The 13,439-nt window shown below is 35.6% G+C and overlaps 1 protein-coding gene and 1 pseudogene across 1 annotated transcript in view; one reads left to right on the top strand and one right to left on the bottom strand.

Annotated features, from left to right (window-relative positions):
- Positions 1–919: 919 nt before the first annotated feature.
- LOC145286624 (5S ribosomal RNA) lies at positions 920–1,037 on the top strand (annotated as a pseudogene).
- A 10,984-nt stretch (positions 1,038–12,021) lies between these two features.
- The window catches only part of LOC145285821 (sodium-coupled monocarboxylate transporter 1-like), a 220,140-nt gene continuing 218,722 nt past the window's right edge, over positions 12,022–13,439 (bottom strand). The window contains exon 17 of the mRNA XM_080134240.1: positions 12,022–13,148. Coding sequence (XP_079990366.1) covers positions 13,047–13,148 — 102 coding nt within the window. The 3' untranslated portion in view covers positions 12,022–13,046. The remainder of the gene's footprint in view (positions 13,149–13,439) is intronic.

Below are 13,439 nucleotides of genomic sequence, written 5' to 3'. Positions count from 1 at the left end.
AGGTGAGGGGCCGGGAACCGGCCCAGCACCTGTTGGACTGAGGTACACCGCCTGGGTAATACCTAGGAGGTCCACCCTCCCAGGCCTTGCCACCGGGCTTTCCGGTGGGGCAAGTTTATTGCTTGCTGCCTGAGGCGCCCCGACCGGGGAATGCCGACGGGGTTACTCAGGCAATTTTTAAAATTGCAGGAGTGCCCCTTCTTTAGGGGAGCCTGCGGGGTTCCCATTTTCCGGCCTTGTGCCACATTTTGCTGATGTGGGCAGCAAATAAATATCTACCCCCATTATCAACCTCTTATGATGGGATGTCTCCTAGCGGCTTCGGCTGCATGGAGACAGGGTAGTACATGTCAAGGATTCGTCACTTGACACTCAGCCCAACAGGTGAGGGGCCGGGAACCGGCCCAGCACCTGTTGGACTGAGGTACACCGCCTGGGTAATACCTAGGAGGTCCACCCTCCCAGGCCTTGCCACCGGGCTTTCCGGTGGGGCAAGTTTATTGCTTGCTGCCTGAGGCGCCCCGACCGGGGAATGCCGACGGGGTTACTCAGGCATTTTTTAAAATTGCAGGAGTGCCCCTCCTTTAGGGGAGCCTGCGGGTATCTCACTTTCCAGGCCTTGTGCCAAATATTGCCGATGTGGGCGGCAATTAAATATATACCTCCATTATCGTCCAAAAATATTGCAACAAATAAATACTGGAACTAGATGTCCTTTTCGCCAATAATGAAGTTTTCTTTTCTATTGAACTGTTTTTATTTGAATCTTAAATGAAATCTTTTTGGTAACATAAACATATGTACAGCCTACATTGCTGTTCGAAATCTTATTTGCAACGTTACGTCTTGTATATACATTTTTGACATACTATTCTTTTTCACCTAGAGATTGGAATTATATGTACATATATACATAACTACATACGGCATAATCACGTTGACACACCGGTTCTCGTTAGATCACCGAAGTTAAGCAACGTTGAGCCTGGTCAGTACAAGATGGGTGACCAATTTGGGAATTCCAGGCGCTGTATGTAGCGGGATGTTGAAACCTTGCTGCAAGAGTTGCAAAAACCTAACGTCGTCATGTCCCCTAACGAGTATATATATTGGGGACGGCTTGTAAATTTCATACTCCAATGGAACTTTTTCCTTTGGAGGAAGCCGGTTAAATAATTTACTACACAAGATTTTTTAACAGAAATACCATAAAAGTGAGATACAGCTGTTGCGACAACTTAGAAAGAATTTATAAAAAAGCATAACAATAAGATATTAATGAAATCTAATGTTGCAACAGTTAATAATCCTAAAGTAGTTAACAATTGTAATTGTAAATTTTCTACGACCTGTCCCGTAAACAAAATGTGCCTAACACCTTCGGTAGTGTATCTAGCTAAAATATTCCCAGAAGAAAACCCTAATGATGAAAAATTTTATATTGGGAGTACAAAATTAACGTTCAAAGGAAGATACTACGGGCATAAAAGATCGATGAACAACCTAACTTACGAAAAAGATACTTCCTTATTTATACACTATTGGAAGTTAATTAGAGAAAACAAAACGCCTTGAATACATTGGAAAATAGTAAAAAAGGCTAAAGCATGTTACTCTTTGCAGTCACCTTGTTTCTTATGCCTGCATGAGAAAATGGAGATTACTAATTTTAAAGACCGTGACAAACTTTTAAATATAAAACAAGAATCGGCCATCTCCTGCAAGCATTTTCAGATACATACGCTTAAAAAATTATAAAACGCCTAAGTTTGTAAATAATATTTTTATAGTTTTTTTTTTTTTTTTTTTTTTTCCAGTTCCCCTCGCCGCTTTCCCATAATTAACTTCATTCTATACTGAAACCATTCTAAACGTTAATTATTTTAAACATTTGTATTTTAACATCAAATAATCATACCCTATACCTAATAGGTTAAATTTTTAACTAAAGATATTTTTTATTTTTTATTTTATGTATCTTTAATTGTAATATACCATAATTATACTTTTCATAATCGTTTAACGTAGGTTTTAATGGTCACCTCATCGAGCCTAATTTATTTAATTTATTTTATTTTTACACTTTAATCACCTATTTTTACACGTAATTTTTGAAACATTAGAATTTACAAAAGTAATATTATACGGATACTAATTTATTTACACGTTAACCATTTATTTGATACGTAAGTTTTTTTGTTTTTTTTAACGTTAGCATTTACAATGAATAATATAACTGACATTATTTCGTTAATTATTCATTACATCGTAAACTTTTTTCAAAAAACGTACACTATTTATTTTATTTTAAACGTTAGTGGCCTAATGAATTATTCACATAACTATATATTTTAACTGATTAATATTAATGTTAATAAATAATTATACTTATGATGTACATATTACAGTTGAATACAGCCGTTCCCTTTTTTAAATCTTGGGTTCCTATTCTACACAACTTACCTACTGAACTAGGAATTTACTGATAATATTGAAACTCTACTTGAAACTCATTACGCACTATAAATAAAATAAAATAAAATAATAAATAAATTAATATAATTAACATAATGGATGATCACATTTTAATATATATACTTTCTCTTTAGGTCCTGTCTCCCCCTTTACACTTAAATATGATGTAGTCCTAGTTATAAATTGGCAATGTTTGACTTGAAACAGCCAGAGATGTCCTTGGCCTGACGAAGCGATTCCCTTACTGGGTGTTCGCTGAAACATGTATGCTTATGTGTAGCCATTTGTTTGTAAACTAAATTCACTTATTTTGGCTCTTTCTAAACATTGAGCACTCTTTTGGTAGACACACTTAATAATTACTACCAATACAATATATATATATATATATATATATATATATATATATATATATATATATATATAATTATTTTTTTACTATAATAATTAAATACCTACAGACACTAGTGTTTCATCCTTTCGGGATTCTTCAGTGCAGGGTGTCACAATTACTACCAGTCGAACGATTCGAACCCCGCGACACGAGACATCTCTGGCTCGATTAGCGGAGGCCGTATCCATTCGGCTAGCATTAATCGTGTGAAATAGCGTTGAATTTTAAACATTTTAATTCAAATGTTCATTACGTCAGACAGACAGTGATCAAATCGTTATACGACGATCTACGCATAAGAGCTAAATTGACCGACTTTTATTCAACAGAAAGTGCTCAACGATAAGAAACGTATTTCTTAAAGGGGCTGTCATAATTATTTTTTTACTATAATAATTAAATACCTACAGACACTAGTGTTTCATCCTTTCGGGATTCTTCAGTGCAGGGTGTCACAATTACTACCAGTCGAACGATTCGAACCCCGCGACACGAGACATCTCTGGCTCGATTAGCGGAGGCCGTATTCATTCGGCTAGCATTAATCGTGTGAAATAGCGTTGAATTTTAAACATTTTAATTCAAATGTTCATTACATCAGACAGACAGTGATCAAATCGTTATACGACGATCTACGCATAAGAGCTAAATTGACCGACTTTTATTCAACAGAAAGTGCTCAACGATAAGAAACGTATTTCTTAAAGGGGCTGTCATAATTATTTTTTTACTATAATAATTAAATACCTACAGACACTAGTGTTTCATCCTTTCGGGATTCTTCAGTGCAGGGTGTCACAATTACTACCAGTCGAACGATTCGAACCCCGCGACACGAGACATCTCTGGCTCGATTAGCGGAGGCCGTATTCATTCGGCTAGCATTAATCGTGTGAAATAGCGTTGAATTTTAAACATTTTAATTCAAATGTTCATTACATCAGACAGACAGTGATCAAATCGTTATACGACGATCTACGCATAAGAGCTAAATTGACCGACTTTTATTCAACAGAAAGTGCTCAACGATAAGAAACGTATTTCTTAAAGGGGCTGTCATAATTATTTTTTTACTATAATAATTAAATACCTACAGACACTAGTGTTTCATCCTTTCGGGATTCTTCAGTGCAGGGTGTCACAATTACTACCAGTCGAACGATTCGAACCCCGCGACACGAGACATCTCTGGCTCGATTAGCGGAGGCTAATATATATATTATACACTCGGTATGTAACACTAGTGACGGTACACTTTTATCCAACACTATGTTACCTGTGATATCAGTAGCATGTTTAACAGCATTAATTAGGGATCATACGCTCGTTTCCATTTCTGGTAGAATTTAGCTTCCACACTAACATAGAGTATTCCTTTAACAACTATAATAATATATCTTCCACAATAACAAAGAATATTCTACTAGCAAATGTAATAACTTAGCTTCCACTATAACAGACTATTCGCCTAAGAAAATAATTAATTTAGGTTCTGCAATAACGTAGAATCTTCCTCTAATCTCCCACAATAACATAGATGGTTCCTTTAACAAAAGTATTTAGTTTCCACAATAACATAGAGTATTCCTCTAGCGAAAATAATAATTTAGCTTTCACAATCACACAGATTGTCATTTTTTTTATTGTTTTTATTAATTGTATTTTGATAATTATTGAATACTGAGTCTAATCTAAAATTAAATGTGTTCATGAATCCAGCGCCCCTCCTCCTAAAAAATGTTGAAATTACAGAGAGTAGCAAATGCTGTTGAAAAGACTCACGGAATATCTGAATTTTTTCTCTTCCGCCAGTTCACAATTAAACTTACGTGATACTTTGGCATTAATACACAAGCCGTTTCTGATTTAAAGTATGAAATCAGATGAGCAATGGCCGACCCAGTCAACGTTCGAGCATATTGATCCAATCTATTATGTTCTGCCTTGTTGTATCTTTAATTATCTTATTGGTTGGAGAGAATTAAAGAATTAAGTGAAATAACACGTATTGATTTGTTTTTGAAGAGTTCAATTCAGCTGGCGTATTATGATTTCCTATTAAACCAGGAAAACTTACCACGGAATTTTTTTTAGAAATTAACTATGAACAAAGCTTCTTTCTTAGAACTGCACGCCTGTGGAACTCTGTTCCGTCTGCCTGCTTCCCTCCGGACTACAACTTGGATGTCTTCAAGTCCAATGTTAACAAATTCCTAATGAACCGCCCCTTAAGTAAACACTTCAGCAAATCTCCACACTAACGTAATGTACTTGCAATAACCCTTATCCCTGAGTGGCTTCCGGGCCTTGATAAGTGGTGATTCACTGTGTAAAAAAAAATATATATATATATAATTTCACACTGAAAAATAACAAAAACAGTTCGTCGTCCTTGGCTTGTCTGCTGAACGATTTTTCTGTTTTACTGCAGTTTGTTCAGTAGTGAAGGCAAAAGTCGTGGAGGCTTGTCTCTAAAAATGGGCCCACCTTACAGCTATATGCCTTTCAAACACAGGATGGGATGTAAAGGTGGAAGCTGTTAAGTCCTTGAGTTTTCAGACAACAGAAACTTTGGAAACGATCGGAGAATTAGAACGAGTGTCTCTGGATAGTCGAGATGGATTTATCATCACGGACTGTTGAGCTTTAGCTGGAATTCGGAACTGACGCTGTTTTATTACTTGGTATGACTTGCTGTTTTAAATAAACATTATAAGTAAAGAACTACAAAGTTCTTCAATGTGGATAGATAGACTTCTCGCGTCGAGGCTGACATGTCGTTTGTTTCACTATACGACAAAATTACGTTTGAAAGGCCACGTCTGAACAAAACCCCTAGTAACTACTGGTCCTGGATATGACCTTAAACTATATCCAGTGGTGAGGCCCCAGCTTGCGGGCTTTGGGGAGTGTGGAGGCACCCTTTAATTACCATTGCTCTCAGGTCCACTCTGACCCGGAGTGGTAGTACCTGTTAGGGCCCCAACTATGGACTAAATAGAAACCGACTTGAAAACAACAAATATATTCTATTAAAAAAAATCCTTCAAAATCTTTGGATTTGCCATTAAATAACCCGAAAAGGGTTGATATGCCGTAAAAAGAAAAAAACAAAAACAGCCAACCTAGTAACTACCCATGCACTACTTATGGGGAAACTTTCCACACTAAGCGCAGAATGCTACAACGCTGTAGGATAAAGCACCGATACCCTGACTAGTCATCTTCAACTATGAAGGAATGTATGATGATGATGATGATGATGATGATGATATTTGTTTGTTTGTTTGTTTGTTTGTTGTTATTGTTAACAGATTTGTGAAATAATCACATTATTCAACGAACCTGTTAGAGAAGGGTTGCAGTGCATAAATTATCTTTAAAATAATCAAGTAGCTATTTCTGCTGTAAAAGATAAATTTCGCTGGTTTGTGGTACTGTGGACTAGCACCAAACATTGAATTACTAGAAGAAAGACTTCACGTATTTTAAAGTTTGTATTCATCGCATCTTAGTGGAGTTGTAGGGGTATTTTAGCACTTAATGACTTTCTTCTACTTCGTGACATTTTAGCAATATTACGTTTCCACTTCTAATGTTGTTTGGATTTCAGCTGTTTTTATTATTCTCCTTTCTATACTAACACTTTCTGACACTATCGCTCTATTTTCAAATAAACGCCTGAAGTTTAATTTTTGGCGGGATATCAAACTTTCTGTAGCAAAATACTTTTAAAATTTGGGAAATTTGAAAATTCCTTTTAAAAAAAACTTGTGAAAAAGTGAGAGCCGTAGCCTACATAAATGGTTATAAAAATAGCCAGGAAATACCAAACAGTAGCTAACAATTGTGAAAATGTCCGTTATGTATAGCTTCAAAACACCAATTCTACGATTCCTCTCTCTCTTTTTTTTTTTTTTTTTTTTTTCGTGATGACAGACTATCTGCATTCCGAGAGTGTCCTTTTTTTATTATTACATTTTCACCCCAAACAAGGTGCATTGCCACTTTGATGTAGGGGGCTACTATCAGGAACATAAGCTACAGGAGTACTATGTGGGGAGTTGGGCAGCAAGATGTCGGTTCACGTTACACTTGAACTTCTGCATATCAGTACAGTTGGGGAAGCAGGAAACCGGAAGAGAATTCCAAAGTCTAACGGTTCTGGGGAAGAAATTACTGGCGAAGTCTCTTACATCTAAGGATCTCAACTGTGAAGGGGTGGGATTTTGCTGCTTGTCGGGTTTGTCGGGGGTATTTACGTCGAGGGAGTACAAGTGCTTGCAATTCGTCGGAGCACTCACCGTTAAAGTTGGCCAGAGGGATGCCACATTGCGTCGATGGGACAAAGGCTGAAGCTTAGATGAGAGTTCAGGGCCTATCAGGTTGGCGACTCTTTTTTGAACCATTGTCTAGGAGTGAAAGACTAGTAGCAAATGCACCAGCCCAGATATGACAACAATACTCCATACATGGGTGGATGGTGGCGTTAGTAGCTTTCTAGCACGGTAGAGAGAACCTACCTTTTTCGCAGCGATCCTGGCAATGCTCTCGATGTAATTTTTCCAACTCATGTGTCCTGTGAACGTTAAGCCTAGGAGTTTAAAAGATGTACTTTTCCTCTGTCTGTTCTACAAGTACTTTAACGGTGAATGCTCCGACGAACTGCAAGCACTTGTACCCCCTCGACGTAAATACTCCCAACAAACCCGACAAACAGCAAAATCCCCCCTTCACAGTTGTTTAAAGTGTCATTTATTGTTGCTTCAGCACAGTAGAGGGGTACAAATTGCATTTTGCAGGTAGAAAAGCCCCACGGCCCATTCTGCGGGGTGGGGCGATGTTGCTAAGCACGGCACTGTTTTTCGCTTATGTAAATCTGAAGATCTATATATTAATTTGCTTGTACGTACGGTGTCACGTCATCATCATCGCAAACATTAATTAATGAAACGCGTCATCATCATCGCAAACATTAATTAATGTGAATTATCTCCCTTTATTGTTCACTCTTTATTAGTTAAAAAAAATCATTAAACCCTTTTATTTTCCAAAACTTCCTGAAAAACAACAAAATATATATATATATATATATATGAACTGTCTATTTATGGTTCTGGATTATTTTAAAGACGATTATGCATAGAAGGTATCGTTCCACAGTTTAAATAGTATTTTACTTACATTTTTAACGATGTCTTCTGTTATTGTAGTGAATACGGAACGATTATTCTATTTTATTCAGTAATAAATATATTTTTTACATTTAACGTTACGAGTTTGTTTGTTTTTTTACTGTGCCACTTTATCTGTTTTTTATTTTATTTACTTTTGAGTGAGCCTTACATAACAAAAAATATGTTTCGAAATAAATGTTACAAAAGTCAAGAATGACTTTTTTAAATAAATCACGAAAGTCACCATTCGCAAATACAGAGTCAAAACATATTTTACGTCTTGTTCTGTTTTGTTTTTGTTTTACGGCATATCAATCCTTTTTCTTGTTATTTAATGCCGAATCGAGTAATTTTGTAACATTTATACATCTTCACGTTGTTTACATAGTTATTATTTATGTTTTGTCTGTTTTATTTGCTTCTTTTACAGGCATTCATCATCTTCTAATGCTCACCGACAGGGCATACATATTTAAATACTATAAAAAATGGACACGACAATTTTTTTTAATATGAAATAAAACACTTTGTTTCATTACTTACGATTTAATTTATTTAAAGAAATATTTATTTCCTATTTAAAGATTTTCAGTATAATATTTAACTGAAGAAATATTTATTGTTCATACATATATTTTTCCATTATTTTTATTACATTGTTAGGTAAAGTTTCAGATTAGTTAACGCCCCTCCCCATATTAAGAATGGCTTTCAGCATGATTCTTACAATAGCGGTATCAAAGTTTGTTTTTTATTTTAAAACAAATTATAAAAAAAAAGATACAAGACCATTAAATTTTATTTCATTAAATCGCTATTTAGGTGAAGGTTCAAAATAGTTAACCCTTCTCCCCATAACCGTTTTTTTTATGCAGTAAAATACTGTTTCAATAATTATGGTTTAAATAAATATTTATTCCTTATTTAAAGATTTACAGTATAATTTATTTAACTGAAGAAATATTTATTGTTCATACATATATTTTCCCTTATTTTTTTTACATTCTTAGGTAAAGTTTCAGAATAGTTAACCCCCCCTCCCCATATTAAGAATGGCTTTCAGCATGATTCTTACAATAGTGTTATCAAAGTTTATTGATTTTTCTTATTTAACAAAAATTATAAAAAATATACAAGAACATTTTAAACATTTTTTTCATTAAAAGGTTATTTAGGTGAAGGTTTAGAATAGTCAAACCCTCTCCCCTTATTAAGAATGGCATTTTTATTATTTCAGCGTGATGCTTACATTTTTCTTAATATAAAAAAAAGATACAAGAAAATGTTAAGCTTTTTTTTTTTTTTATTAAAATGTTAGATCAAAGTTCGGAATAACTTACTTTATAGCCAATTAGCCAGCTGTATTAAAATGTTTTAGCATTTAATACCTAATAAGGTTTTCGCTTCAATTGTCACAAGGAGACAATATCGATTCAAAGGAGGTAATTCGTCAACAATTGTTTTAGCCGAATTTTACGGTAAAGTGTAGTGGACTGGTGGATATATTATACATATCCCCCAGTTTGTATTTATTTGCTTCCCAACTGAGTAAATTAGGCACAAGGCCGTTTTTTAATGTGGAGAGAGAGGGGGGGGAATGGGGATCAGCTCCCGATGAGTGGGAAATGGGAGTTTGATAGGAACTGTTGGTATGAAGGGTTGCCCCTACATTGACCAAGGTAGATATGTGAGGTTACCCCCACATATGGTCTTTGCTTGCAGTATCTGTTGGAACAGATGGTATTTATTTGCTCCCCCACCGAGCAAATTAGGCACAAGGCCAATTTTTAATGTGAGGAGTGAAGGGAGGGGGAAGGGAAAAAGGGGACCAGCTCCCGAGAGGTGGGAAATGGAAGCTGGTTAAAGGTCAGGCATGTGGGGTTGCCCCCACATCTGGTCTTTGCTAGTCATAGCTAGTCATAGCTAGTCATAGCTTGCAGTATCTGCCGGAACAGATGGTATTTATTTGCTCCCCCACCGAGCAAATTAGGCACAAGGCCAATTTTTAATGTGAGGAGTGAAGGGAGGGGGAAGGGAAAAAGGGGACCAGCTCCCGAGAGGTGGGAAATCGGAGCTGGTTAAAGGTCAGGCATGTGGGGTTGCCCCCACATCTGGTCTTTGCTAGTCATAGCTTGCAGCATCTGCCGGAACAGATACTACACTTTGATCTTGTCGCCCGGGCCCCAAAGGGCGGGGGCCAGTGTATATACATATCCCCCAGTTATTCATTTGATAAAAGCAATATTTTATGAGCATGGTTCTTCTTGCCAGGCAATGGGTTTACCTGAACCAACAGGTGATCCTCCAATAGATAATATGACTCGAAATACAAACGGGCCTAATGTTGAATTGTTAAACAATGAACAATTAGAGGTCTTTAATACAAGGCTGTCATGGCAACTGAAAAAGTAGCCCCACGCAACAATTGCTTCTATTTAGATGCCCCAGCCGGATCAGGAAAAACCTTTTTATTCAACATGTTATATGATTACTTCACCTCCAGCAGTACTGTAACCGCCACTGTGGCATTGCTGCAATGCTAACTTCAGGGAAAACACTCCACAGTATATTCAAACTACCTGTACCTCTGACAGAAACCAGTGTCTGTAACGTTTCTCCTGTATCAGAGCATGCTTCTTTTTTAAGATAATGGTATTCATCATAGACGAAGCCTCTATGATACCTAATCATGCACTGTTTGCTATAGATAGATGTTTACAAGATATAATGGGTAACGTAAAATATTTGGTGGTGACTTCAGGCAAATTTTGCCAGTAGTGCCACATGGATCACCTACATCTATTAAAGACACCTGTCTTAAAAGATGCCCTATGTGGCATCATTTCAGTCAATTACAACTAACACAAAACGTCAGAACTAACATAAATGAACAGGAGTTTTGTAGATGGCTCCTTCATCTTAGTAATGGTACACTAACGAGCAGTCTTAATGACGTTCTTGTAGATGCCATAGATGTTCCTGATGATTCGGTATGTAATGGTTCTCTAATCTCAGAAATATTTGATTGCAGCCCTCAAGAAATGAAAAATAGAATCATCATGACTCCAAAAAATACAGAATGTTTAACAGTAAATGTAGAAATTCTAAATAATCTTCCCGGAGGCATAAATACATATTTAAGTACAGATTACCGCTCCGATGATGATGCTGAACTTCAAAATTATTCTATCGAGTTCATAAATTCATTAACTCCATCTGGAATGTCATCTCACCGACTTAATGTGAAAATAGGGGCAATAGTAATGCAACTGCGAAATTTATCCATAAATCAAGGACTTTGTAATGGAACTAGGATGAAAATAAAAGAATGTCATCAAAACAGCATCTTTGCTATTTTAATTAATAGATCTAATAGAGGTTCCACAGTTATCATTTCAAGAATTAAGTTAAAGCCAAGTGATACAAATGTTCCGTTTGCATTTCATCGGATACAGTTTGCAATACGATTAGCATATTCACTGACAATCAATAAAGCACAAGGCCAAACTTTGGATAAGGTTGGTATATATCTTCAACAACCTGTATTTTCTCATGGTCAACTGTATGTGGCATGTTCAAGAGCTCGATCTAAGCACAGTGCGAAATTTAAGGTAATGCAACTGCACAGGGAAGAAAGCGTGGTGTAACATATACTAAGAATATTGTTTACCGTGAAGTGTTATGAAAACAATCAGGAACAGCTATGGAATCTAAAAATTAACTTGGATGTAAATATGATTTTGGAAGAAAAAAATTTTTTAAATTGCTTTCCTTATATTTAAAATTCATAATTTGATGAAAAAATAGTGTACAGTTTGTTTGACTTTACTTAATTATATAACATTGACATAAATTTGATAGGTACAACCTACCTCACATCATTTTGATTATCGAAAAATCAAAATTTAACTGTGCTTCGTAAGATTTACAGAAACACTTCATTTTATATGCATGTAATACACAACAATCCGAATATTATAACAGATTACAATGTTTTTATGGAAAAAACGTTTGTACAGAAAATTCAAAGTGTTTTATTTATATTATCAGGAAGTTGTGATGCATTAATTGAAATCTATATCAATAATTCGACTTAAAAAATAGTTGTGAATTTCCAAAATCTGCATTGAATAAAATTCAAAATAAATAGAAAAATCTATTGCATATGTAAAAGTTGAGGGCTGCTTATTTAACTTCATTAAAAGCTATCAAAGTCAACCAAGAGCTGCTCAATATTCTGGCTTAATGGATCATTTAGCAAGGAATGAAGATGGCGATTCTGGTGTACCAGTTATTCTACCATCTTCATTTGCAGGAAGTCCTAGGAATCTTTAACAACTGTATCAAGATGCAATGGCAGTTTGCTGTAAATATGGAAAACCAGACCTATTCCTTACCTATACATGTAATCCAAGATGTCCTGAAATATTAAACAACTTGGGGTCATCAGAACTTGCACAAAATCGATGTCAACAATGTCACACAGTTTTTTTTAAATTCACAGTCTGACTCCCAAGAACCTGCTGACTGACCACTATTCTCACTCCAAACAGCTGATCGACGTCCCTGTCACCGCCTCAATAATCACCAGCACTTCCTAACAATATCAACAGCATCAGTTACGATCGCATTGACCTTCAATAAAAGTTTAAACTAAAGTTCTTTGTTCTACTTGCTTCCATACTTTCATTTTTGTAATATAACAATAAGGAATTTCTTACTGATGTGTTTTAAAAGATTTTAACTACCGTGGAATTTCCACGGGTCCTGCTAGTTAATATTAATCTTGAAACGTCATATTGATCAAAATTTTCACACACAAATATTCTCGGCTCATGTTAATAGAGCACGGCGTCGGACATTTTTTTATATTTTTTTTATAAAAATTTATTGTTGTTGTTGTTGTTTTTGTTTTGTTTTTTGTTTTGTTTTATTTTGTTCTTTTTTTCATTGGTGGTTGTAAATCATCTCGGTCACTTGTTTAAGCGAAAGATCCATTCTCAAATCCGGTGATCCATGCTGGAGTTGTTTATTGTATATACATTTGCGTTGAGGCATGTTCCTTTCTCGACCAAATCTGAGTGGAAGGTTTCAATTTCAGCCTAGAATAAAGAAAAGGACAAGAAAAGTTAAAGATATTCAAAGTTTGCAATTTCGTCCACTTTTGAGTCATCGTATTTACGTTGTATCAGCCTTTTTCTTTTTTTTTTCTTTTTTTTCCAATTATACTCTTCGACTCTACATGCATGCATATACATTAAATAAAAGAAATCAAAGAATTGGTTTTCCATGCATGGCGGTAATGTGTATGGTATTACAGGTAAATACATGCATGTGTTTATTTTGTATGAGGTTGAAGTAAAAGCGACAGCTTTTACTCTTAGAGTCTCAGT

This window comes from Euprymna scolopes, chromosome 10 (genome assembly GCF_053919585.1).
Source record: "Euprymna scolopes isolate OS-2025 chromosome 10, ASM5391958v1, whole genome shotgun sequence".
In the NCBI taxonomy this organism is placed as follows: Eukaryota; Metazoa; Mollusca; class Cephalopoda; order Sepiida; family Sepiolidae; genus Euprymna; species Euprymna scolopes.
Note: the sequence above shows the minus strand (reverse complement) of the source record. Positions and strands in the feature narration are given on the sequence as shown.